This window comes from Salarias fasciatus, chromosome 4 (genome assembly GCF_902148845.1).
Source record: "Salarias fasciatus chromosome 4, fSalaFa1.1, whole genome shotgun sequence".
NCBI lineage: Eukaryota > Metazoa > Chordata > Actinopteri > Blenniiformes > Blenniidae > Salarias > Salarias fasciatus.
In genome coordinates this window covers 3,918,122-3,944,682 of record NC_043748.1, presented here as the reverse complement: position 1 = coordinate 3,944,682, position 26,561 = coordinate 3,918,122, and the positions used below count along the sequence as shown (strand labels likewise).

Here is a 26,561-nt window from a genome sequence, read left to right as displayed (position 1 = left end):
ACAGACGCTCCTGCGTCAAGGTCCGCTCGGGTCTGCTCCCTACAAAACATTCAACAACAGTTCCTGTTGGGGAATTTGTTCACTAAAGACTGTTAAATAAAAACCCTGGATGTTAGAGAAAAAGTAGAACAACTTTGACTGTGTATACATGGTGTGCACGTTTATGTTTGATACTTTCCCTCTGGTCGCACTAACGATCTTACAGCATCTTTAAGCATGTTTTTAAGCAATATTTATTTCACTGCATTTCCATTTCATTAGTCTTTTTTAAATAGAAACATATGACAGATTAAGAGTACTGTATTTACAACAGCCGTGGTAGTATAATTAGTAGTAGTAGTAGTAGTCGCAGAAGTTGGTGTTCTGCAGTATTTGCCTCTGCATCTCTAAAGATTATAATTTAATCTTTACTCTTAATGTCAGTCTCGTTACTAACTTGTCCGTTTTTTTATTTTTTTGATGCACGTGGGATTCAATTTGAAATGAAAACTTTAATTTTCCCCGGGATTAATAAGCAATCAATCTCTATCTGTTATCATTATCAAAACAACATCAGCAACTTTTTCGTATTATTTATTTAAATTTATGAATATTGATGGAGTTAAGCTGATATATGATTGCAATTATGAAATATATTGTTACTGACATAGGTCACCTTCCAAAAGTTGTAAAACTAATCCTGATTTATGTTGTGCATATCTTGCGTACTTGGTTCCGTATCGCTTCATTTTCCGGTCGAACTTTTTCAAAGTCACACGTGAATTTGAGTGAGTAGATTTCACAACAAGGTGGATGGGACTCATACATGCAGTGAGACTGCAATGGACTCAACCGGTGCTTTTGTGTATCAGCTAGTCATGTGCTGACGCATGAACTGTACGCGCGGGAATGCGACACATGGACTGTCCTGTTTGTATTCTGCAGCTGCGTTTCAATCACTGAACATTTAATTCGTATTTTTTCGGGGTCATACTAGAAGCATGCTGAGCTCCAAGCTGCTGACCCTGGTGCTGGTGGTCCAGCCCGGCAGGGTGCTGCTCGGCATGAAGAAGAGGGGCTTCGGGGCTGGAAGGTGGAATGGCTTTGGGGGCAAAGTTCAGCCCGGGGAGACCATCGAGGATGCAGCCAGGAGGTAAATCCAGCTGTTTTCATGAATTTCATACACTTCGCTTACTTAATCGAAACATTGATGATAATGTGTAAAAATGGCCTTAAAAACCCTAATTTGTGTTTTCCTCACCAGCTTTCAGTGAATTTATCTTATGATAAAGCTAAATAGTGATAATTGTGAGCAAACTAGCATTAGTTTCAAAACCATATTGTAAGGATGAGTTTGTAAAAACATTCATAATGCAACAGCAATTGGAGACATTTTTGGTGTTGCACCATGTTGCACCATTCATATTGTTAAAAGCAACACAAAGTGCTTTAGACCATTAAAACAAAAATAAGCCCGTCCCTCCCACCTTCAATGTATATATATATATATATATATATATGTATATATATTAGTGCTGTCAGTTTTAATCGCATTGATCGCAATTAATCGTGATTAATTCATGGAGAACTGTCAACAATTAACTTTTTTAAAGTTGAGATTAATTGCAGTGAAGAATCTAATCCTCATAAATCAGTCCCAATGTCAGGAAAAAACACTATTATCCTCTAGTTCTTTTCTTTGACCCAATTAGCAGACCTCAATGGATTAATTGCTATTAAAATTGACAGCACTAATATACATATATATATGTGTGTGTGTGTGTGTGTGTGTGTGTGTGTGTGTGTGTGTGTGTGTGTGTGTGTGTTCGCGCGTGTGTTACCCAGACAGACAGAGATAAGCCCACACCAAGGTGGGGAGCCCCCCCAATTAGCCGGGCCACAGGGACCTCCACACAGCATCCCCTGCAGCCACCAGTGTGAAGGACCCCTCTGGGGAAACACTGGGGTTGAAAAGAAAAAACTTTAAATAAAATATAGAATAGGATAAAATGCCTGAAGTAGGATAAAGAAAATGAATTTTACAAATTAGAAACTTTATTCTACAGCTGTTAGACTTTTAAAAACTAACCAAAACTAATAAAAGAAGGGAACTGGTGTAATGTGGCTCCACCTCCTGGTCCTTTTCAGCAGGCATGCAGCTAAGATTTGCAGTAATTGGAGATTTGAAATACTCTTTAGTGAGACCAGAGAGCAAGGCATTACTGTAATCTAATGGACAGGAGATAAAAGCTGCATTAGCACCTCTTTACTGGCCTGAGAGAGAAATGGGCAACTCTGGCTATTTTCTTAAGATGAAAAAAAAACAATCTTCCTTATATTTTTAATATGTGGGATGAAAATTCAGCTCAGAGACGAAACTCATGCGCAGGTTTTTAACCGATTGTGCTGGTTTAAAATGTTGTAGTTTGGTAAAGTCTCTCCCTCTGGCCTTCAGGACTGATAACTAAAACCTCAGTTTTGTCTTGCTCAGCTGCAGAAAATTCACTGCCATCCATGACCTGATGTCTGAAATACAGTTAAAAAGGGTTTCTATTGGCCCTGAGTCATCAGGAGTCATGACCATGTACAGCTGAGTATCATCAGCGTAGCTGAAACTGAGGCTTAGTCTCCTGATGACGTCCCCAGGAGAAAGCATGTAAAGATTTAAAAGAATGGGACCAAGAATTGAACCTTGGGGAACCCCACACCTAATTTCACAGGTTTCTTAGGAACATGTATCCATATTTGTTGAGATTGTAGTCATTTTCAGTCGTAATTGTTTGGTTTTCTGAAAATACATACATTTTCTCATGTGTACTCGACATCACAACAAATTAAAAAAGTAAAAGTTTAAATTTAAAGGTTGTTATGGCTGTATTTTACCAGTTCAGCCCTCTCAAGACGAAATTGAGCTGTATGTGGTCCCTGGAATAAAATGAGTTTGACACCCTTGATTTATGGGGCACAGCATTTTTTATTTTCATCTCTGAAAAATTGGTGTGTCTGCGTTTAATTCATTTATGTCACAAATATTTTCAAGTTTGAAAGATGCTATTTAAATACAGTTTCAGACAGGCCTTCCTGTTTCACGCAGGCTCTCCATTTAATACCAAATCTTATACACGCACGCACGCACGCACGCACGCACGCACACACAACATTTTGGTTCAAAGCAATGCGATGTTTTGTTGTCCTCACAGAAAAACAGGCTTGACAAGATATAACTGACTTCGCAGCACATATTACCACATCAAAGCGTTTTCATGCTGCTGAACGTCACACCTTCAACGTGCAGCAGCGGTGGGGGGGGGGAGCAAGTTGATTTCTGCATTGTAAGATGTGTTTTTATGGAAGTGCAGCCCCAGCACTGATTGGCTGCTTTGTGAGCTTGATAAAAGACATTGATGTTGAGTCTGGATGCCCTGTAATCAGTCATTAGCATGAAGTTTGTTCCAAAGCCGAAGGAAGGAAACTGAAAGCAATCAGACGCCATCCCGAGCAGAGACTGGAACTCAAAATAAACCAGCAACATCTTAACTAAGCTTCCGCCGTCACTTTTAAAGTATGCTAAATGAATGAACATGCTAATATTTTCTTCCATTTCCCTCTTCAGGCATTCATGATCATGTCGAGTAATTTACACAGATTGAAAACATCTTAACCCCCAGCCCTCTCTGTTTGTCCTTTAACTTTTAATTCAAGGCTTTCACTCACATTCCCATCAGCTTTTATGTGGTTGTAGATCGAAAATCAGACTCTGGGTTGTTTGTGCGTGTGAGCGTGGAGCGCACTGCAAACTTATTTATATCATCCACCCAATGAAATATTCAGTGGATTTTTATTTTTATTTTTTTAATCCCTTTTAGAGAGCTGCTGGAGGAGAGCGGTCTCACGGTGGACGCGCTGGATAAGATCGGGAACATCAAGTTTGAATTCGTCGGGGAAACGCAGCTGCTCGACGTGCACATCTTCAGAGCGGACGCTTACAACGGCGAGCCCACCGAGTCCGACGGTAGGAGCAAGAATAAAGCGGAATAATCTATTATTCTAATCACTGAAAGGCGAGATTCTGTATCTGCGCTCTCAGTCGTGAAGTTTTGAGGCTGTAAATAAGCCGGAGGAGAGCAGAGAGAACACAGAGACCGCCATCGATTTGCGTTTCCTGAGAATTTATCCGAGGTCAGCCGGGTGAGATCCAGAGACGCTGGGCTCCCGCGGCGATCGCACAACGGCTGCGAAGGGCGGGAGGAGTTAGAGAGAAAGAGCTTTGGCGAGATGAGGAGAACGGCGTGTGATTTGAACTTCACCAGGCATAGGCTAAAAATAAAATCATGACAAGCGAGGGAACTTCTGACAATCCACATGGTCGAGAAACAGGAAGTCATCCATTTTCACTTTCTACAGGAAAAAATTACCCCAAATCTTCTTCATTGTTTCAAGAAAATGGGTTTTACTTTATTTTTTAAATATTATATATACTATTATTTGACACAGAACAAAAACAAGGAGTTTACAAGAGTTTTTGGGAATAGATAAATGTGGAGTTAAGTCAATAATTAAAGCACTGATAGATTTTACATTTTCTAATTCTCTTGTTTCCCCAGAAATGAGGCCTCAGTGGTTTGAAAGCGACAAAATCCCCTTCAGCCAGATGTGGCCCGACGATCACATGTGGTTCCCTCTGATGCTGCAGAAGAAGAAATTCGTGGGCTACTTCAAGTTCCAGGGTCACGATGTGATTCTCAGCCACACGCTGGAGGAGGTGGACGAGCTCTGACCGGCACCAAACGCCCTCCGAAATAAACTCTTCTCTGTTTTGTGACATGATTGAAAAACCAAACAACAACACACAAGAAGAAATGTTCATTCCTCATTTTATTAGAATTGATCTGCAACAATTAGGACCTCTTCATTGCCATATTTACAGTATCTACAGCCGTTACTCTGTTGGGTTTCATATTCTGTGCAGCTTTTTCAGGTCAAAGTTAAAGTGAATGCCAAAAAAGAAAAAAGAAGTGTTTCATACTGTATGTACAGCATTTATATTAAATATGAGCGATGATATGTTCTCTGGTCTGGATCTGTCAGTTTCAGTCTTTTCAGTGTGTTTGAAAGAAAGCATCTTGAATCAAAACTCAACTGTGTTGACATACAAGACTTAAACGTCCTGAAATATCTGAGTAATCTGACTGAAATCTGACGACATCCAAATGGTTCGTTCTCGTGTCGTCAAGTAAATCAGCGTAAAGTGAAGCTAAAGAGAAAAAAAAAGGTGGATTTTTAATTGAATCTGCAGAGGAATTCTCTTTCCCGTGCTCATTTATCTTTGGTAATACTGTAAGTCGATAGCTTATAGTGTTATCACTGACTTAAGTCATTAGTGCCACGGCTGATTATTTTACCCATAAATCTCTTCTTGAAGCATTTACAGTCGGAGGCCTTTAAAATAGCTTATGGAATAAAAAAAAAAAAAAAAAAATTAGAGGAATCTTGTGAACAGCTCAAGCAGAAAAGATGCAGCCCTGCAGAAAATGAAGTACAAAATATGAAGATAAACATCCTTATAAAGTCAACTCTGTATCAAAAATACATTAGTCTAAAGTTATTCAGTGAGTAGAACCTCAATGAGCAAAGATGATTAAAGTCAAACTTTCCGTCCCTCTGAGTTCATCTCTGATATGTTAGTGTGTAAAACTTTTTACAAGTGTGAATAAACTGTCAGCTTTGCATTTCTGGTAAAATAACACTTTAGGCTAACATAGTCTTGATATCACGCATGTTCTCCACGGCTCTGGAATAGAAAAAAAAAAAACCTAAATCTCTGAATGGAATGTGTAAAAAAGAGGAAGTGTGCTTTCTGCTTTGTGTTTGCTTTGCTTCGGCTCACAGAGCTTTGTTTTATTTTCCAGTTTGCCGTTCTGATCAGCGGCAGTGTTTCTCTTCTTCTGGGTCTCGTGTGCGTTCGGGGTTCAGGCCGGAGGTTTCAACCCGTTATTGCCGCCAAAAAGACACCCGAGCTTCGGCTGCAGCTCGTTCCACACCTCTCCCATCTGGAAAAAAAGACAAAGTTATAAGCCTCCAATCCGGCCCACTTTGAAGGCGTCGGACATCTGCTGGTCTGACCTCTCGGTGTCCCTGAACCTGGGAGTTGACGAAGGCCCCGAGGATGTGCGAGGTGATGGGGAGGTAGGCGAAGATGAGCTGCGTCTCCTGGTGGAGGCAGAACAGGGAGAAGTAGTTGCGCAGCTCCATGGTCTGAATGGCGTTTTCTTGCTGGCGTGAGAGAAGAAGAAAAAAAGAAAAGATGAAAGACTTTCGGTTTCCACTTTGTCGAGTCTCCAAAACATCAACTTTGGATTGAATTTTTTGTTTTATTTGACTGTGTTGTTCATTTTCTCTGCTTGTTGTTCTTTGATCCTTTGTTATTTTTAATAATGTAATGTTTATTGATGGAGAGGATTTCATATAAGCCCCTCAGGCTTCTTTCTCCTGCGGCACACTTTGATTTAATCTGTTTTCTAATACTGTAGAATATTCTTGTGAATAAATTTTAAAACAACTAAAACTGGTATGTAGGCAGCAAATAACTAGACTCTTTCTTTATTTTGAATTATAACAGTAAAGAGTGTGAGGATTTCTGAAATACACTGGATGAATAGAGACTTTTTAAATCCTTTTAATTCTCTATGAAACCTTAATAAATCAGGGATTTGTACATGTCTGATTTTGTTTTTTTTAATTCATTGATACTTTTATTTAGCAGAAGAGAAAACCATGTAAGTTGTTTTTAATTCCACTCCTATGCAGAGCAAAGTATGATATTTTATCATTTTCAGCTTCAGTTCCAGATAGAGGAGTGCATGTGCACGTGTGCTCTGTACATGGAAGTTGGAAAAAAAAAAAAAAAAACCCTTTAACCCCCCTGTGCTTTAACACCGTTGCTGATACGAGTGGCCCACACAATGGAAACTTTATCTCCTTCAAGCCTTGAAGCCTCTTTATTCTGCTGACTCAGCAGTTTGGAGGCAAAAACACAAGACTTCTGTTTTCAACAGAGGCTTGATTTCTGTAGAAAACTTGCAAACATTTAAGTAAACTTAGAAGTGTTTTACTCCTATCAACCGGTGTAAATGTAAATATGGCGCCTGGAGTTACATAAAGCACTACAAGTGCAGTTTTTTTTATTAAAATACGTGGCCATGCTGCCTCTGACTGAGCAGCACATCTGCAGACAGACTCCAGCCACAGAATCAAGCCCGAAACGCCGCAGGCGCAGGATCACCTGAATAATGCGGGACTCCAGCTGCTCCACAGATGCCTGCTCTTTGGGCTGCACCGTGGCGCTCATCATCTGCCTCTTCATCATGCCGTACTTGTGCAGCGCTCGCTGGTGCTCGTGGAGCACGCCCTTCTCGTGGCGCTCGCACAGGTCCTGGAGGAGGAGCAAATTCGAGGAGAACGAATTACGGAATTAGCATATAGATCACATGATGTTGTTTAATGTCACACAGAGGGAAAAAAAAAAACACCATTGAGAATGTAAGGATTTTTAAAGGTGAATTTTCAAAAATCTATTTAACCGCATGAGCAGTGAAGTGAATCTCACTCACTCGGTAGGACTGCAGCAAATCCAGGAAGAGATTCAGCTTTTCCACAACATCGTCTTCCTCCCGTCGACCCTGAGGACATTAGCGGAATGGCATTTGTTACGGCGCGCCGGTCTGGGAGCGGGTGGCGGGCGACGAGAGCGCGGGGGCAGCAGCACCTGCTGGGCGGCTTTGTCAGACAAGACGGCGAACTCCACCGACAGGCTCTTCAGGGCCCGGCGGAGCGTCCCCCAGGAGCTCTGCGACGAGGCCAGCGAGGGGAGAGACGAAGCGTCTGAGCCCAGCGTGCTGCGGGAAACAGGATTGTTACCGAGAGGCGGGCTGTGATGTCGCTGCCAGACTCATTTCGAAGTAACGACCGCGGAGAGACACAACAACAACCGAGGACTTGAATCAGACCCGTGGAAATGAAATACCTGAGCTCTCGGCCAAACATGAGCAGATCCGTGGCGTTCTCCTTGGAACGCTCCGCCATCTTCTCGGCCCGGTCCCTCAGCTTCTGGAAGCTGTTGTGGATGTTCCTGATCATCTCTCTGCTGGTGGAGAACTGAGCCTGGATGTCAGCTGGGAGATACTCCTACAAAAAAGGCATCCCGGGGTAATCACGCACTGAACGACAATAAGAAGGGGAAGTAACCCTGCTTTGTCACGTCACACTCGCCGGGACTGACCTTTGCCAGAGTTGCGATTCTGTTGGTCATAAACTCGTCACCCGTTTTCTTGTAATGGTCACGCAACTTAGTCTGAACATCCTGTTAGGGAAGAGAAATCCAGGAGTCATCGTGAGGATTGTGCTCGTTGTGCAACAGCAGCGAAGAAGCCCCGAAGAGAGACGACTCACTGAGCCGTTGAAGGTGAGGAAAGTCTTGACCAACTCGTCCTCTGAGAAGAAGGGATGCCGGGCCACCAGGTTAATGAACCTGCACAGCGCACGTCTCCTCCCCTCGATGAACTCCCGCTCGGACACGTTCGTCAGAACTGTGGACAGACACCAAAAAAAAAAAAAAAAACATCTGTTGAATTACATAAGCAGATATCTATGGTAAACTATTTTTCAGTGTTTTCTTTTTCTATTCAGAGAAACACGTCATCATGTGCAGGTTTAGTGTTTCAATATTCACAGAATCAACAAGAAGAGGCCGTAATGTTTAAGAGGAGCGTTGTCACTGCAACAGGTCTAGTGTCACATGGTGGGAAGGAATTCGATGTATTGTTTACGTGGACTCTGATCATGAGCATGGCTACACCAATTCTTCAATTAGATAAGGCCAATCTAATCACAAGTGTTTTAATGTTCTACTTTTAATTGGATCGGCGTTTAATCGGATCACTTATGGTCCATGCCGCTGCAGCTGTCCGCCAATCAGCAGCCAGACGAGCTGTTTGAAAGCAGCTTTTAAGTTTATACAAGTTACATTTGAAATAAATTTAAATAAACAAATAAATAAATATATGCACAAATGTCCAGATTTACATGCAAAGTTCCACTTTGTGACATATTTGGGACTTGATGAAGACGCTGCAAAGCGAAGCTGCTCCGACATAATTCTCACTCCCAGGCTGCAGGAAGTCATTGTGGATTCATTCTGTGCATCACTGGCTTCTTTGTTGCTCTCACATAACACATTTGACGAACTGCCACGGCAGCGTGTGAATACGGCGATGGCCGTTTAATAATTAGAGACGGCTGAGGTTCACTTGGCTCGGGTCGGGGATGTCAAACGCAGTTTGGTTCAGGAGCCGCATGCAGCCCGTTTTCATCTCCAGCGGGCCGGACTGCTCAGACAGCGCCGTAATAACCTTTACAATTAAACTTTAAAGATCTTCTTTTGTTGTGGCATGGAGAATAGGTGATGAAAATGTAACTAATGACTACTAAGATGACAACAATCTCAACATAAAGTCAATTTAATGACACTTTCTGAAGCAAAATACAGTGAAATGTATTTTTTTAAAACCTTCTGCTGTATCTGTTGCACTATGCATGTTTTTATAAACTCACCCTGACAAAACGCCTTCGAGGCCAATGCTCGTTTATTCAGGGTTTCAGTGTTGTGTTGTGTCTGCTGCTCTTCAGAAATTACTTAAAAAAAAGCAATGTTTTCTTAGCTTAGTGGTTTGGTGGGCCAGACGGAGCCTCACATTGACGTTCCTGATTTTAGGGGGTTGTTTAAAAAACTCGCGTCCGGTCGCTCTCAGGTGTGTGTGTTCAGTCAGGAGCCGTCGGCTGAAGCAGCAGAGGCCACACACAGTCACGTACCTCCCTTTAGCATCCTTTTCGGCGGCAAAGCGGGCACAACTCTGTAGGCGAATCTCTGAAGCAGGACCTCATGGAAGACATCGAAATCACTGTATCGCCGGTAAACTGATATCTTGTAACGCTAAAAACGAAAAGAAAGGGAAGATTTCCTGTATATTCTTGCATTTGAAATAAACCAGATCAATTAAACATGAAGCCAATTTAACAAGTGAGATTTCAACATCACAACATCCTATTTATACGAGCTGCGGTGTTTGTTGCCTGGCGGTGGTTTTTTGCGCGGAGCCTCACCTGGCTGGTGACCTGGTACTCCACGTGTTTGAGGAACAGGCCCTTCTTCTCCGGTATGAGCTCCACCTGCACCGTGTCTCTGGTCAGCAGCTTGTCCAGCGTCTGCGACACGGTCAGCACGTCCTCCTGAGCCGGCTGCATCCTCAGCGCGCCCAGGTCCCTCGGATCCCCGAGCTGAGGCTTGGGTAACTCTTCGGAACACACAAGCAGAGCCAACTTCTAATATTTGCTTTCCATGACGAACTCAATAGGCTGACTTGAGTTTCCCAACTGTGAGGAAAGCGGATGTTAACACATTTGTCTTCTGCTGGCACGGTATTGTGTTCAGCATTCATGTTATTCCAGAACATTCCAAGAAGGGCATGAATTGAATGTAAGGCACTCTGAAAACTCGTTCTGGTGCCGACGAGGAAGTGGGAGGCGACAAGCTGAAACGCTGGCCACACCTGAAATAACAAGAGGCAGCCTTAAATAATCACAGAAAGCTCGGGGATAAATCCAGCCAGCGTAATAGGCACCTCCATAAAAACCAGAAAACTACCCCCTGTCATCTTCAGACATCTAAACCGACGCGACTCAGAGACGGCCTCTCATCATATGAAGCAACGTGGAGCTGAAATGTTCGCTTCTCCTCTGCAGCACATGACAGAAACTGTCATTCCAGAAAACGTCCATTAAAACTGAACGGTTGCCAGTAAACAGAGTGACATTTGCCCCTTGTAATTGAAATGTCATCACTTTAAAAGCACGACTGAGGTTAGCAGAGGATCACCAGGCTACTCATTAAGCAAAACACTTTACAGCTCTGGAGCGCCGTGGCCTACCTTGTATGCAGTTCTCCAGCAGCTTGGCGCTGGGCTGCTTCCCCTGCTGAGCCAGAGCAATCAGAGCCAGCGCTTTATAGAGGGACAATTTGCTCAGGAATCCGTCCGAGGAGTCGACCTGCTCTGCAATCTGACGGGGAGAAAGACATGAGCTGCGGTTTGAATTTCTCAAACGCGTGAAGAAAAAAAAAAAATGCTTGCTGGACACAAATGTGACAAAAAGTCAAAAAAAAAAAAAAAAAAAAAAAAAAGGGAAATTCTAGTGAATGGTGAGCTGGCTCAGGGGGAATGTGAGGATGTTACATTCTCGAGAGTCATTTCATAACATTGGTCTTTTGTACCGCTCAGGGTCTACACATCTGCAAGAATGGGAAGGAAAACAGCTGACAGACCACAAATCAACATTGTTGTCTTTTATAACCACTTTATCTTTACTCTTAATAGTCAGTCGCAACACGCTTCCTGTCAGAACAAAATGAGTCACAATGTTACTTCAGAAAGTTGAGCTTTTTATCTCATTCGTTTGATTGAGACTTTGAAATTGATGACTCAGTTCTTGTTGAGTTTGTTTGTTTTTTTTTCCAGGGTCCAGCCAAATGATTATAAATTAACTGTATTTGAACAATGAGGTATAAAGTTAAGCACACAGTTAATAGCTGACCATCTCAGAACTAACCACCGGATTGCATCAACATGCTGCAGTTAAAGAAAACATTGACAGATCGGTGTTTCGCAGAGAGACTGGATTGCACTACATAACAGGATAAGCTTTAAAAACTGACACTTGTGTGAAAGCATAGCTTTAAAAAAGATCAGAGAATCACAAACATCTGAGCGGTCTCCTGTCTTTGTTGCAGCATGCGGACTCTTGTCCCTCACCTGGGTCAAAAGCGCCTTGGAGAGATCAGTCCTCAGAAGCAGCCTCTGGAAAACCTCAAGTGGAACTCGCCCATCTGTCCTGCAGTGGACTGCCTCGTACACTTCCCTGTAATATGCAGGAACTGAACCTAGGAGGGGGACAACATGGACATATTAGATATCTGATTAGCATGAAAGCCTTTACAGAGGCGTCCCCTAATTTTAGATGATTTCTCATTAATGCCTATAAAGATTTAAAAATTGAGAGCTGCAAGTCAGAGCACAGAAATTCTAAACATTTACAACCTTTAGAGAGGTGTGCAGCAGGTTGAAAGATATTAGATGACAGCAGGCTTTCTGAAGCCTTCAGTGACAGGTCACCTCAAAAAAACAAAAAAACAAAAAAAACAAAGAAAAACCAGGGAAAAAAAAAACCTTAAGCTTGACTTTAACCGCAGCGATCCGTGTTAACTGTGCACAGAGGCAGTGGAAGTCCATCAACAGGTGGGCGAGAGTGAGAGGAAAACCGCTCGTTGAGCCCTCCGGGATGGGCCAGCTCCGTTCCGATCACAATGTACCCAAAAGTTCCCTCTGGTCAGCTCGCTGCGGTTCCCACGAGCGCGAGCCGTCCGCTCTCAAACACGGCTCACACACAGGGCTTTCCCTCCACACACACGCGCGCACACACTCAAAAACCCCACGCAAATAGGCAACGACGGGAAACGACGTGGCGACAGAGCTGGAAAATAGGAAGTTTGTGGCAGTTTACCTTCATTGATCTCTCCTGCCATGGTTCAGCCTGTCATGTGAGCACAAGAGCACCTCCATGTGATTTCCTGCAGGAGAGAAAAAAACAAGTCATTTATTTCTTAAAGTTGTAGTAAGTGCTGGTTAAAGTCCAACACGGGAGGACGAGGGCAATATAAACTGGTAATTAGATAATTGTGGGAGCAAATTATCATTATTAAGTTATTTAAATTTATTGGCCGGATGTGTTTTATGTCAGTAGCTCCTGGGTTCGTTCAAAGCTGTCACATGATGCCGTCTCAGCTTCACACATCTGTCCTTCAAACGGATCATTCAAAGCCGTGCGTTTGCTTGTTCATCGCGAAAGAAACGCATTTGCGTGATTTTCTGTTCCTCATTCTTAAAATTTGCCAGCGTAAATAAAGATGCGTTCAGGAGCTCCTCGGAGATTTGAGCGTCACATTTTGAAAACGTGTTGCACAGACACAATAGAACGAAAAAGCCGTGAGAATTACGAGATTGTTTTCTTATCTTTGAGTGAGTGCCAAGGTTTCTTTTTTATTATGTCTCAGAAGCTTCCACTTTCCTTTTTTCAAAGCCTGCTCCACAGGGCCGTTTCTTCCTATAGGCCAACTAGGCGAATGCCTAGGGCCCCCAAGCCACCAGGGGGCCCCAAAGCTGCATGTTCAACCTCTTCTGAGGAAAATTAAAATGTCCTGTTTTTATCTTTTTATCTCTTGTGTTTATTACACCTCTTATATGCTTAAAAATAAACGTTGGATATAAATAAAATAAACTGCAATGATTTGTGGCATTATTAGTCTGTTGGACCACTGTCACACAGCAAGTGACGTCACGTAGCTGCCGCCGACAGGTACGATGGGAATGATTGACAGCTACCCATCATTAGCGAGTGGATTAACAAAACAAACCATAATGGTATCAAAAAGAAAGCCCAGCAGCGCGGAAAAAACGGAAGAAAAAGAAGACTGAGGAAGAAAAACGTTCAAAGGATAAAGGTAAGTCAATTGCTGGTGATGTGGGCTGGAGAGGTCGAGGTGAAACGAAGTTTTTTTTTTTTTTTTTTTGCAAGTTTGTTTATTTGTCGCACTATCTAGTGTTGGATAAATGTTAGCTTGCTGTCTGCTATTATCTGTTCGTCACAATCTCAGCTTTAATGTTTGTCTCATGAAAGCTGGCCTGTCTTGCCGGGAATGATTGGCTGACTCCGTAGACCCGTATATTCAGATTATAAGGAGGGAGGGCATGTCGTTGTAGTAGTCTGCTCTGTGTGGAAGTTGTCTCTCACATATTTTACACTTTATTTTATGATTAGTTAGAATTAATTTACTAAGTTTAGTGTGTCTTATATAGGACTCTAACTTTTTTGTTTTTAATTTAAAGAACTCTTTTAAAGGTCTGTTTTTTAATCGATCAATCAATCAACATTTATTTAATAGAGCCCTTTACAACACATACAGTGACCTAAGTGCGCTCCAAAATCATTAAAGTATATGAATAAAAATAAGTACATAATTTAAAACCAATAAAACAATATTAAACCAATAAAAACAAATACAAGTAATGTGTTCAATGAGTGTGATTTATAAATACTAGGGATGGTGTTTTCTTCTTATTTTAGACTGTTATGGCAGTGGTTCATTTGTCTTAGTTTTATTAATTTAGTACAATTGGTAAACTAATGCAGAAAACTCTTAAAAGTGGCAACTTTGTAACTGGGTACAAACTTTAAAGGGACACTGTACATCACAATGTTTAGTTTAAAGACAGATAATTTTAATTTTCTGTATTACTGCAACAACGCTGTAATAATAAAATAGAATATGTACTCAGGATCTATTTTTTGCTTGATAACCTAATGAGCTTTGTCGTTGCAGGAGCAATTCTAAAATATTTTGGCCCTCCAGACATCGAGCCTGAGAGATCGTCTGAACATCCTGACCAGGAAGCCCCAGGGCCATAAAGTGCCTCCAAACCTCCTTCTGTCCAGAAAGCTCCAGAACAATCACTTACTTCAGAACCTCTTTCTCCCCAGGAAGCATCAGCTGCACATTTACATGGTCAGCTGTCTGTTTTTGATCCAGCTGACCTGCCAGTGGCCATCAGTTTTCTCTGATTAATTCAGAACTGATATAGTAGAGGGCCATTTCAGATCAGTTCTGTTTTTACGTTTCCCAGAAAAGAAGATAGCAGAAAGCTAGGAAGCAGACATTTTGAACGCAATATACTGTGACTGTTACTGTGAATAGTGTGTTATTAGCTGTTGTGCTGAGTGTGAGACTGTCATGTTAAGTATTATTTTAAGCGGTGGTTTGTTTTGATTGTTGAACTTTAAAATACATGTTGATTTGCTATGTTTTATTATTTAAAGTAAATGTTTTTTTTCCTTTTATAAATTCTCAGTCTGTTTTATTTATTGACATATAGAGGATGATTTTCCTTGTATTATAGTTTTATCGGTTTAACTTGTCTGAGTGGCTCAACTATTAAGACGTTTGACTTGAACTGTAGCCTAGGCTTAGTAGACCATCTAAAGGGTTAGGAATCTCTTCATTACAGTCTGAAAAAATAGGGGCCCCCAAACAACATCTTGCCTAGGGCCCCCATGAAGCTAGAAACGGCCCTGCTGCTCCAATTGTGTTCGCCAGAGAGTCACCACTTTATCAAATAGTATATTGTTATTACGAAGAGACAAATAAGTTTGTTAGAGAGAGAGAGAGAGAGAGAGAGAGAGAGAGAGAGAGAGAGAGAGAGAGAGAGAGAGAACACTAAAAAGCACAAGTGATTCGATTAAAATGCTGAAATTATCATGCAGTATCATTACTTTGAATGCACATAAAGAAAAAAGTGTCAAATTCTTTGACCCGCAAAACAAATGAAAAGAAAATCCAATAATTGCTCAGTGTGCTGTGTTTTAAAATGGTGGTGTGATTTCCAACAGCACTTGAACGTGCCTTGACGTTGACGCCTAGCGCTGGAGTTTGGAAGGTGCAGGCCGGAAAAGGACGGATTGCTCCGGCTGAAGCGAGGCAGCTCTCCGGCTCCGTCTGAACTCCACACTGGAGGGAAACGGACACGGCGACGTCCAGCTGTGTGCTGGTAACCCCCCCCCCCCCCCTTCCATCCCAAGAAGGTGGTCATGAAACATAACTTAAACACTTACGAAGGAAGTTTGCATGTTCTCCCTGAGCACGTGTGGAATTCTTCCTGATGCTCTGGTTTTCTCCCTCAGTCCAAAACAGAAAATAGACAGGCATGTCACTCTAAATTACTTTTATTGGCTACAGCGAAACGAACTTGTATAAGGTGGTGCCAGGTTTGAACTCCACTTGTTCTTTCAGTTTGTCAGTTTGAACACAGACTCACAACACTTTCACTTTAAAATTGATTTCGCTATTATAAAAAACTATATATCTATATCTGTATCGATAGATAGATAGATAGATAGATAGATAGATACACATAAAGGCTTAAGAGATAACGAAAAGTTATATTTCTGTTTTGTGAGGGTGGAAAAAATAATTTTGGAAACGTGATACTCACAAAATATTTTGTTTGTTGAGATTATTGTTTTTTTTTTTGTTTATTTCCCTATTACAATTACTTTTGACATTTGACAACTCCTCTGATTCCACACTTTTAGTTGAGTTGTATAGACTTGGGAAGACCATTGTGAAATGAAATAAACCATTCACATCAACGTCAAATTGAGACTCTGCCATCAAAATGTCACTTTGATAACAAAATGATTCCCACTTACATCATGTGAATACTAGTGCTGGGCAACGATTAAATTTCTTAATTGCGATTAATCGCATAATTTTTCTGTGATTAATCACGATTAATCGCATTATGCGCATAATACAATAATGAATTCAAAAGTACTCTGTAATAATGATCATCCTGCCCCCAGCCAGGGACAGGGACCTTGTTTTTTTTTTTTTTTTTTTTTTTTTTTTGCAAGAATTTTGCGAAAAGCATACTTTTACAATAATAATTTTACAATTCATCAACTTAAAAACTTAAAATACCAAGTCTTTACCAAGACTGTCACCCCAGACATATTTCAATTCAATACAGTCCCAGAGGGGGTGGTTGTGCGGACGCGCGCTAACACTTCAGAACGCATAGACACGGGTTCGAACCGCGATGGATCTTAAAGCGATACTTCAACATTTTGGCAAATTGGCCCATCTAGGGCAATTCGGTAGTCATTTAGAACAGCATACTTACTTTTTTTGTGAGGGCGAGCTGTTGTTTATTCAGCGGTGAGTCTGAGGAGAGCTTCACAGCGGACATAATGGAAGTGGACGGTACAGTAGCTTCCCTCGTCAAACTCATCAATCCAACACAATCCAACAACCCCAAAACACACTTTGGTGGACACGTTATAATCCCCACATTCACTACGCTGTGAAATATTAATGCAAAATTACGAGATTGAGCGTTTTTTTGCGAAGATTGCTAAGACGGAACTACTTACTAAACATGGCGTCTGGGCGTAGTGATCTCAAAAGAAAAAGTAGTTCCCAATATTTGCTTCAATGTCGTAATGCTACAATATTATTTGTTGGTGTTCCACAGCGTAGTGAATGTGCGGATTATAACGTGTCCACCAAAGTGTGTTTTGGGGTTGTTGGATTGTGTATTTGATGAGTTTGACGAGGGAAGCAACTGTACCGTCCACTTCCATTATGTCCGCCGTGAAGCTCTCCTCAGACGCACCGCTGAATAAACAACAGCTCGCCCTCACAAAAAAAGTAAGTATGCTGTTCTAAATGACTACCGAATTGCCCTAGATGGGCCAATTTGCCAAAATGTTGAAGTATCGCTTTAAACTGTGTAAATGTGTGGTCATAGATGGGTAGGTTTTTTTTTTTTACTTGTGCACTTCAAAGAAAACATTCAACGAGCTTCACATAACCTTCACGTAAAAAATATTGCATTTGCATTTTACAATTTCACTTTACAATTTACATTTCATCACACAATTATTCACTGCTTTGGGCCATCTTTACAAAATCACATCTTCAAATCTCATCTGCATTCTAAACATTCCAATTAAGGATTTACACAGGTGGAAAGTACATCCCGGTGACGCGGAAAACGGCCGGCCGACCCCGGGGACTCAAAGCCCACCGGCGACGCGCTGAGCGGCTGGCTGGCCGCGGCTGAGCTGTCGGTGGGGGACTTCACTCAGGAGCAGCTGGCTCGACCCCGGTGATTAGGTGGGTGTGGCCGCGCTGCATGTCCGTGAAGAGGACCGGTCCTCAATCAAACTCGCTTTCAAATGTCGCTTTACTCACTATTGAACACATTTCAACCGAGAATGTAACCACAAAGATCACCAATATTCATTTCACTCAAAACCTTGTAAAGAGCCTCAGCTAACGTGTGTGTGCAGATTTGGTGCGTGGTGCAGGCAGTGGGGTAGCCACAGGACCAGCAGCTTCGGGACGGAACTTACTGCAAGTATTATTTCAGAGAGGAGGGAAACCGCTGCTGGCCCACGACAGAGGCTGCAGGTAGAGTAACCTGTACTTTTTGATTGAAGGTTGCAGGTTGTCTCTGCTCTGCTGTTTGAGTCAATCATCTCCTTCACTTCCTCACTTACAGTCACTTTAACAAACCGCCCCAGTCATCAAAAGCAGCTCAAAAAGGCTGAAATTTCCCCAGTCAGTGGTCTGAACTGTTCTTAATCGCTGTTTTAAGCCGTCGGTGAGGGTTTCTATTGCATTATTAAACCATTTAAAATTATCAGGTCACTCTTAAGTTTCTGCCTATTGAAACACATGAAAAATTTCAACTTTATAGAAATGAACGTCTGACAAACACTCATATCATGAGTTGAACTGCTCGCTGCAGTGTGGTTTTATTACAAAACCAAGCAACATCACCCACCAGTGGCTCAACATGAAAACTACATTGTTATCTTCTGTTCTGAAATCATAATCCAATCAATAATCATCCTGGATGAGCAGTATCTCTTATTGTAAATACAGCAAGTCTGCAACATGTGATTTGTATTTAATCAGGTATCACAATCAATCTGTCAGATACACTATCAGACATTCTGTATTTAGATTTTAAAGAACATTTATCAGGCTATTTTGTCCCATCTGTGAAATCTCTTCATCCCTCCAGCGTACCAGACTCTGCAAAATATTCTGAAAGAGGAAGGAAGCGTCGGTTGTTGTCTCATGTGACTGCTCTAACAACAAAAACCATCAATCTGAACGATATTGAAACAGATTTTTGCATCCAGAAACTGCGCTTTGGGTCATTTGTCCCTGTTTCTACTTTACCCTTATTGGTTGTGTTGAGATAGTAAAATATATTTGGAAAAATCCAACGTTCAAAAGTTGCTTGAGTGTGTAAATAAATTTCACAATGTGTGTACAGGTTGATGTGATTCCTCTGTGTGACCTGCAGGAGAAGCAGCAGCAGGAGGAGGAGGAGGAGGAGCAGTCCCAGAGACTCTTTAGAGACTGGTTTTTGAGACAGTTCAATGCTCCTGTCTGTTCACAGATTGTGGAGTGGTGGTGGTGAACAGGACAGGGGCGTCCTTTCTTGCTGGATTTTTTTTAATCGCAAGGGCCTTCACTCCACTTTGAATTATTCTCAATTTTTTTATCCACTCTTTTTTTTTTTTTTGGGGGGGGGGGGGGGTGTAAATGAAAATAAAAACGCAGCCACAGCCTTAAAATCAAAATGCACTTATTTCTGACAATGCATTAGAATGTTCTAATTGTGAAATTTCAGACTGAATTTTGTGGCCTATTTGCTGGGGCATGTTTTAAGAAAAAAAAAGTCCGTGAACGACAAAAAACTACGGAGCCCCGGACATGACATGGTAAAAAAAAAAATTAATTGTGGCCACGAATTACTAATTCGTTCCCTCGAAATAATTAAATCGTGCGCACGAATTACTAATTCGTTTCCACGAATTAGTTATATTATTCATATACTGAACAGTTCAGTAAAGTTGGCAGCATATTGACAGATACGGACTTTCAGTCTCAATAATTCTTTAACAAAATGTCAGTAACATACAAAGGGCGCCTGCATCCCATCGTTGTGAGGTGGACGATATGCTACAAGTTCATTTTTATTAAAAATATCTGTCTATCAAGCAGCAGAAACAATATTGATTTCAATCAGCACCCGGTAGTGCTGCGGGCTTCAGGGACCGTCTACAATTTACAAGACGCAGCAACAGTGAAGACAAATAGCTCAAAAAAAAAAAACCCAACAACTAAAACAACAACAACAAAAAAGTAATACCACCACTGGGATTTACTACAGTGTCACCATAATCGCTACAACCTTCATTTGTCTCCTATCAAATTTATTGGATATGGTATTTGTCTTCACTGTTGCAGCGTCTTGTAAATTGTAGACGGTCCCTGAACCCCGCAGCACTACCGGGTGCTGATTGAAATCAATATTGTTTCTGCTGCTTGATAGACAGATATTTTTAATAAAAATGAGCTTATAGCATATCGTCCACCTCACAACGATGGGATGCAGCGCCCTTTGTATGCTACTGACATTTTGTTAAAGAGTTACTGAGACTGAAAGTCCGTATCTGTCAATATGCTGCCAACTTTACTGAACTGCTCAGTATATGAATGATATAACTAATTCGTGGGAACGAATTAGTAATTCGTGCGCACGATTTAATTATTTCGAGGGAACGAATTAGTAATTCGTGCGCACAATTTATTAATTCGTGGGAACGAATTAGTAATTCGTGGCCACAATTTAATTTTTTTTTTTACCATGTCATGTCCGGGGAACAGCACACGAGTTTTTTTCTTATTTCAGTCAGTTCAAGATGACTGTTTCTCACAAGGTTTGTATTTGTAGTTCTTTTAGTTGTCCAGCAGATGGTGCTGTTATCATTAGGGATTTATACCGCCCACTCGACGTCTGGCCACGCCCACATACGACCCCTTCTCGTTCCTCGTGCTGTTGCTCCGCCTCCACGCATGTGCTGCGCGCTGCGCGGCCACGTGAGGGCGCTGGCGGGTCACTTTAGCTCCGCGTCCCGGAGCGCCGAGCTGAATCCTGCCGGGGCAGTGTCGCCTGCCAGCTGGGGGAATGTCGTGAGAAGCCTCCGTGTCGGGCTCCAGCACTCCGCTGATAACCGCTGGATGGATGCGCGTGTCGAGGCGGCTGCTTCGGGCTGTTAGAGCTGCAGCGAGGAGCGGCTGCGGGAGGATGTAGCGAGCCGCGGAGCAGAATGTCAAGTGGAACAAAAGAGACTCGTTATCCGTCTTCAACACTCCGCAGACTCAACTAACCGGCAGCTAAACCACTAGCTAACCTACATATCGGGTATAACCAGCTTTGTGTTTCAAGTTAGCTTTCATTTTCGGCTTCCTGGTGAGTTTTATTGAAGTTAACAGGTTAACGGGGCAACTAGCAGGGCTTAGCTTTAATAGATTCGGTGTATTGGATTAACTGGCTTGCTTGTCGACTGGTGACCGATTTCCTTTACCGTCTGTTGTCGCTGCGAGATGTTAAAAAGCCGACAGAAACTAGTAGCTGCCCTGTCGAACGCCGTTTAACCGCACTGATGAAGTTTCGTACCTTTCGTGAGTTTTATTCTAAAATCTGCTGCTATTAGCGGCAACGACTACAGGAAGTCGATCATTAGGCTAACAGGAAAACTATTTAATCCGAAACACCGGCGTTAAGCGCTTCTGGTTAAGGTCGTACCGTCTTAAGTTGCGCGCTGCTGAACTTCCGTATTTGAAGCCATTCACTTTGTCACTGAGATGCGTTTAACTGGAGTGTAACTCGGTTAGTCGTGTGTGTGTGAGAGAGCCTAGCTAGCTGTCGGTGGCTGTGCCTCTGTGTGAAGTGGGCTTCCCCTGCTTGTTTACAGTTTGGAGCATCCTCGCCTGCTGCCCGTCTTGTCTGCTGCGTGGATCTTAATTGACATCTCCCCGCCATGGCAGCGGTGGTCAGCTTCTCTCCCCCATGGTGGGTGACTCTGCTGCACAGAGTTCCCCATTTCAACTTCAAGTTCGAGCAGACCAGCAGTGATTTCCAACCCGAGGACTGGACGTATCAACAGGTACATTTGCACCCAGCAGATTGCTGGTATGTTGTGATGTCGCTTTTATTATGGTGCATCATGATTGGGATAAGTTAATGGTTAATACTTTACAAGGATCTTAGTTTTTATTACATTCCTGCTAACAGATGACCTCTTGCACCTGTCTCTCCCCCCCCCCCCCCCCCCCCCCCCCTCACCTTGTGATCCATGTCACCATCTGTGTGTAGCCTCTGTATCCATGTGCTGACCTTCTCCAGACTTCCAGCCAGCTGGCACCTTACAGTCTGTTCAAGTCAGCTCAACTGCCTCTTGTTTCCTCCCATATTATTAGTCTTGCAATCTTAACAGAAATGGTAGTCGCAGTGCAATTTGGGGTGGAAAGCCCACTCACATGAGAGGGATCACACTGGTGGCAAAGGTCATGGTGGAGTCTGCAGATTGGGGGAGGGGTGAACAGCGTTACTTCACAGTTAATATCTTACTTCTTTAAATTGAGTGGAGTTATTTTTTGTGACTGCACAGTTTGTATTCGGATCGTTTCTTCCCACAGGCTGCCTGTGATACTAAGACATAATATCTGTTACTGACACAACAGTTAAATTGTCTGTCAGCTGGTTTAAAATTAACAAGGCCGTCTTTGGTTTTTATGTTTAACAGGGAATTATTTTGCACATTTGCAAAAGCAGAAGTTAGATGATACTTAGTAGGTTGTAATTCTGTGGAAGTGAGTCACGTTACTGTTTCGTGAACTCAAGTTAGTTTCTAAGAATCAAGTGTATTTGATGCAGTACTTGTGCAATTTTAACCAGTCTTCTAGCTTTGTGGTTTTCAAAGCTTTTCGGGGACTATGGAGCACATTAGATGCAGGGTGCAGAGGGGAGAAGGATATTTAATTCTGAACAGAAGTTGGCTGAATGTAGTGAGTTCACGGTGCAGGGGACTGGAGATCTGTGGTTTTTCTACCTTGTTCCTGTTTAATGTTAAGAAATGCAAGTGTCATACAAAATGCAAGTTTAGAAGAATAACATATCTACCTCGTGTTGAATCTGCACTCTGTGCTGGTTTCAGCCCAGCTCTTTCCCCTCTCAGGGCCTTTTCCGGCTCAGATACAGGAAGTGCTCATTGGCTTGATAACGGTTGCAGCTGTACAAAGTTGGCACCCAGTGGTTGCAGCTAGAAAGCCGATATAAACAGCAGTTCTTATAGAGTGAGGGTATTTAATGAACACTGAATGCAGCCATGCAGATGTACTTGAACTACGCAGCCAGTCTAGATAGATGGCCGTAAAATCACTAATGTATCATTATTACAAGGAAAACCATAGAAAGAGTTCATCAGTGGGTCGACAAACTATACCTTTTAAACTACTGTGATGACAGCCTGCGAGTTAATATCAATGCAGTTCTCCCACTTAGGCTTTAAGGGAAGTCCTGACATGTCCAGATGGCCGTCCTGTCAGTGCTCCTTACCGTGGGACTACATCTTCATGATGCAACCCAGCGGGCCCCGGACTCGCTCACCCACGCATCTCACACAGATGTTGTGGAAGCGACACACCGAATTAACTCGTATTAAAATGATAGTTTCCACTCTTGGCAGAGCCGCAGCATGCAAGTCATTCAGCTGCGCTCACGTGCGATTGGCCAGGCAGAGCCGTGTTGTGGGGCTTGCTCTTTTGTTGAGTTCACTCACTGCAGCGCGAGGGTCACCAGGGCGTGTCGTTCACTGAGGCGCATCATGAGAAAGCCCAACCAATAGAGCAGCAAAACAAAAGTGGCTGGAATAGTGGCCCAGACCCGAATCCTCAGGAGTACGGGGTTAACACACGGGCCCTGTGTCTGACCTACATATGAGGTGCCGTCTTTAACTGAAAGATTTAAGTATCACTTTATATCGCCCTGCTCCGAGCTGCGAGATACTGGCCCTGTGCAGCCTTATCACAAAACAACTATGATAAGGAAAAGCAGCAGTGACTTGGAACAGTAGATTTTTTTAATCTTGAACTTTCTTTTCAAAAGCTTTGACTGTGTGTAAAAGAAATAAAACTAAGAGCACCAAAAAATGTAGTTTTCTTAAATCCCAGTCATTTCATCCTCACGTCTTCTTGAAATACAGTCACACTCGTATAGAAAACAAAACAAAAAGCAAGGTCATTGACGAAACTGGTATTAGTTTATCTTGCTGAACTAATATATCTAAAATCTGACTTGAAGGATTTTTCAACCTGACTTCTAAACATAAACCTAAAATGCAGTATTTAAAGTTTTGGGGGTGGGAAAAAATTGATTATTTTTTTTTAACCTAAAAAAACAATTTAAAGACTTCTAAATAAACAATCCTGACACTTCTGTGACTCCATTTTCTTTCCCACCCCTATAACACACTACGGGCTGTGTATTTATAGTGTGTGAATGTACTGACTGTTGTGTTCTCTACAGTGAATGAAAGTATGTTTTTACTGTCAAACAGCAGGAACACAGTGCTTGTTACTGTCGGGCTGTTTTCTGCTGATTGTAGTGCTTTCTCCTGGACAATCGCACTGATTTCAGTATTAAGGTTATGTGTATGTGTAATGTACTTGATGAATTGTGAAACTGTAATTCGACATGTCAGTACTGCAGCACATTTGTGCCGTTCAGACAGACTGCTTGGTTTTTCCTCTGTGGAACACTTTGCGTTCCATTAGTCTCTCTGTTATCGACGTGAGAGCTTCAACAGTTGAGAAGTTTCCATAACTCCCGTTCTTCTGCCCATCAGTCCATCCTGTTGTTGGGAGGTGTGGCGCTGGCCTGTCTGGCTCTGGACCTCCTCTTCCTGCTCTTCTACTCCATCTGGCTGTGCTGCCGGCGGAACAAAAACGACGAGCGGCCCAACGCCGACTGCTGCTGCACAGCCTGGTGCGTCATCATCGCCACGCTCGTCTGTAGGTGAGTGTAACCACACGACCGCAGCGGCGGTGACTCAGCCGGGCGACTTCAGATCCTCAGGCGCAGTTGCATTTTTATGTAACACAGTCACAATGTGGGTATCATCCTCTGACGGTCCCGAATGGTCTGATTGCGTCTGACGTGCGGGTTATGCGACCAGATCTGTCTGAAAACATGGCTGCCCGACCACTACACCGCTGTGCGGCCTCTCTCCTAGACTCCCTGTTTTAATGTGTCAGAGGGAGCGCAGTGGTCCGTTTATGCTCATGTTCTTCTTGGTTTAGCAGAGTGCAGCAGTGGGTCAGGAGGCTGTCGGTGGCTGACCAATAGGAATTAATCAATAAACCTGATGGGAGGTGTTTGTAGTCCAGGTGAGGACTGTGATCCCACAGGTTCACCCCCGTTTTGTTATGCTTCTGGGTATGAATCCTGGTTAAGATAATTGCGTTAAGCACAAATCCACTGTTGTTGTTGTTTTAAAGTAATGTATTCTTTTTTTTTGTTTATGGGAAGTTGCAGCAGAGCTTACATACAAATTGTGAACTGAAACATGTAAAAGCAGCTGAGAATCACTGCACTGCACTCAGTTAGTGATCAAGTTATGTCAGTTGAAATTAGAAGCATTTCTCACAGTAAAGATTTCGATGCATTCCAAAGTGAGCGTCTACCATGGCGCTCGGGCTCGGAGCCAGGCTCTCAGCCTCCAGATGTAAGTGCAAAGCTTACTGGACAGGTTGTCAATGCATCATTGTCATAAAAGTAAACTGCTGCAGACTCGGGAGCTCCGGAGGAATCGCTGATCGCCTTCAGCTGGGAACGTACAGCAGTGCTGCTGGCATGTATATTTGCGTGTCTGCATATGTAAAGCGTTCTGTGTGTGCACAATACACAGATTGGTTTTAATTTTCTGTTACCAAGCATAAACAGAGAAGAGGATGTACCATCTGGAGATGCTTTCTGTCCTTGAACGCAGCGTTTGTTTCCTGTTTTCCTCCACGTCCTCCTGATGGGCCACTGGAGAGCCATCGCAGTTGATTCAGAGCAGCACAAAGAGCTCGGGGACCTGAAGAGCACAAGCACTGCATTACAATCACAGTATCTGTTTGAGGCTGTAGCCGCGCGCAAATGTTTCAGTGAGATGATCACACGTTGTTTGTATTTCACTTCTGAGCTCGACATCGCTACAAAACACTCCTCAATGTTGATAATGACGTTATTTTGGAATTTTTTTTTTTTTTCCGTAAGTCGTCGTGTGCTGCTTTTCCCCAGTAAATGAAAGAGCCGTGTGGAGTTTGTGGAGGTTCATATCACAGCAGGGGGTTTGTTTGTTCGCTGCGGATCGGCCCCCGTTCACCTTTTTTTCACACTGCGGAGTGTGAGAGAGGAAGCGATTAGCAGCGCTTCAGGATGAGAGGAGGGAAACCCACTGAGCCTCCGAGTGCTGCTGTCTGAACACTGAGCTCAAAGTCATCAACTTATCAACATTCCACTTGATAACCTTCGTTCTGGCGTTGAGATGGGACGTGATATCAGAGCTGAGCGTCGCTTAAGTTGATACTTACACATGTTTAGAGTTTCTAAAGCGTTATCTCTGTCAATTCAGATTTAATTACTCTTAACTGGAAACAAATCTGTTTGTGTCTCTTTTTTTTTTTTTTTTTTTTTTTTTTTAGCAAGAGTTGCACATGCATAGTTGAGCGCTGAGTCCTGTCTGTGCAAATGAGAGCTGATCTCCTGCCTCAGTGCGGCTTTTGTCAGCTGTGGTGTGGGGTTTGGGGCATAGCTGGTCCATTCCTCTGTGTTTCCATGGTTCTGTATGGAGTCTTTCTGCCGCCGCTGAAAGGAGCCTGTTGACTGGGGCCCGAGCCGACAGGGTTAACGTGGAGTTCACACGCCTCTCTCCCTGCCTCGCTGTCCCCCCTCGCTCGCTCGCTTCTCTGTCTCCTCTCTGTGTCTTTTTTAGCTAATCCCAACCTCCTC

The 26,561-nt window shown here is 42.8% G+C and overlaps 3 protein-coding genes across 4 annotated transcripts in view; 2 read left to right on the top strand and 1 right to left on the bottom strand.

The window, feature by feature from the left end:
- The first annotated feature begins 781 nt into the window (after positions 1–781).
- Positions 782–22,408, top strand: nudt1 (nudix (nucleoside diphosphate linked moiety X)-type motif 1). Of its 2 annotated transcripts, XM_030089490.1 has the most exons (4): positions 782–1,132; positions 3,846–3,991; positions 4,584–4,788; positions 22,374–22,408. In XM_030089490.1, the coding sequence occupies exons 1-3, from the start codon at positions 981–983 to the stop codon at positions 4,754–4,756; spliced, it is 471 nt and encodes a 156-aa protein (XP_029945350.1). In that variant the 5' UTR covers positions 782–980; the 3' UTR covers positions 4,757–4,788; positions 22,374–22,408. The 2 variants fall into 2 exon arrangements, with proteins under 2 accessions (XP_029945350.1, XP_029945351.1); XM_030089491.1 differs by lacking the exon at positions 22,374–22,408 and having other exon boundaries at positions 4,584–5,504.
- Positions 4,837–12,916, bottom strand: snx8a (sorting nexin 8a). Its single transcript, XM_030089489.1, has 13 exons — positions 12,589–12,916; positions 11,841–11,968; positions 10,962–11,091; positions 10,138–10,328; positions 9,847–9,967; positions 8,428–8,564; positions 8,258–8,338; positions 8,003–8,163; positions 7,745–7,874; positions 7,590–7,658; positions 7,262–7,411; positions 6,103–6,252; positions 4,837–6,029 (listed from the first exon to the last, which is right to left on the bottom strand). Exons 1-13 carry the CDS (start codon positions 12,608–12,610, stop codon positions 5,949–5,951), a joined length of 1,551 nt encoding a protein of 516 aa, XP_029945349.1. The 5' UTR covers positions 12,611–12,916; the 3' UTR covers positions 4,837–5,948.
- ttyh3a (tweety family member 3a) overlaps positions 20,642–26,561 on the top strand; it is an 18,969-nt gene continuing 13,049 nt past the window's right edge. Inside the window, exons 1-3 of the mRNA XM_030089488.1 lie at positions 20,642–20,927; positions 21,481–21,672; positions 24,412–24,581. Coding sequence (XP_029945348.1) covers positions 21,547–21,672; positions 24,412–24,581 — 296 coding nt within the window. The 5' untranslated portion in view covers positions 20,642–20,927; positions 21,481–21,546. The remainder of the gene's footprint in view (positions 20,928–21,480; positions 21,673–24,411; positions 24,582–26,561) is intronic.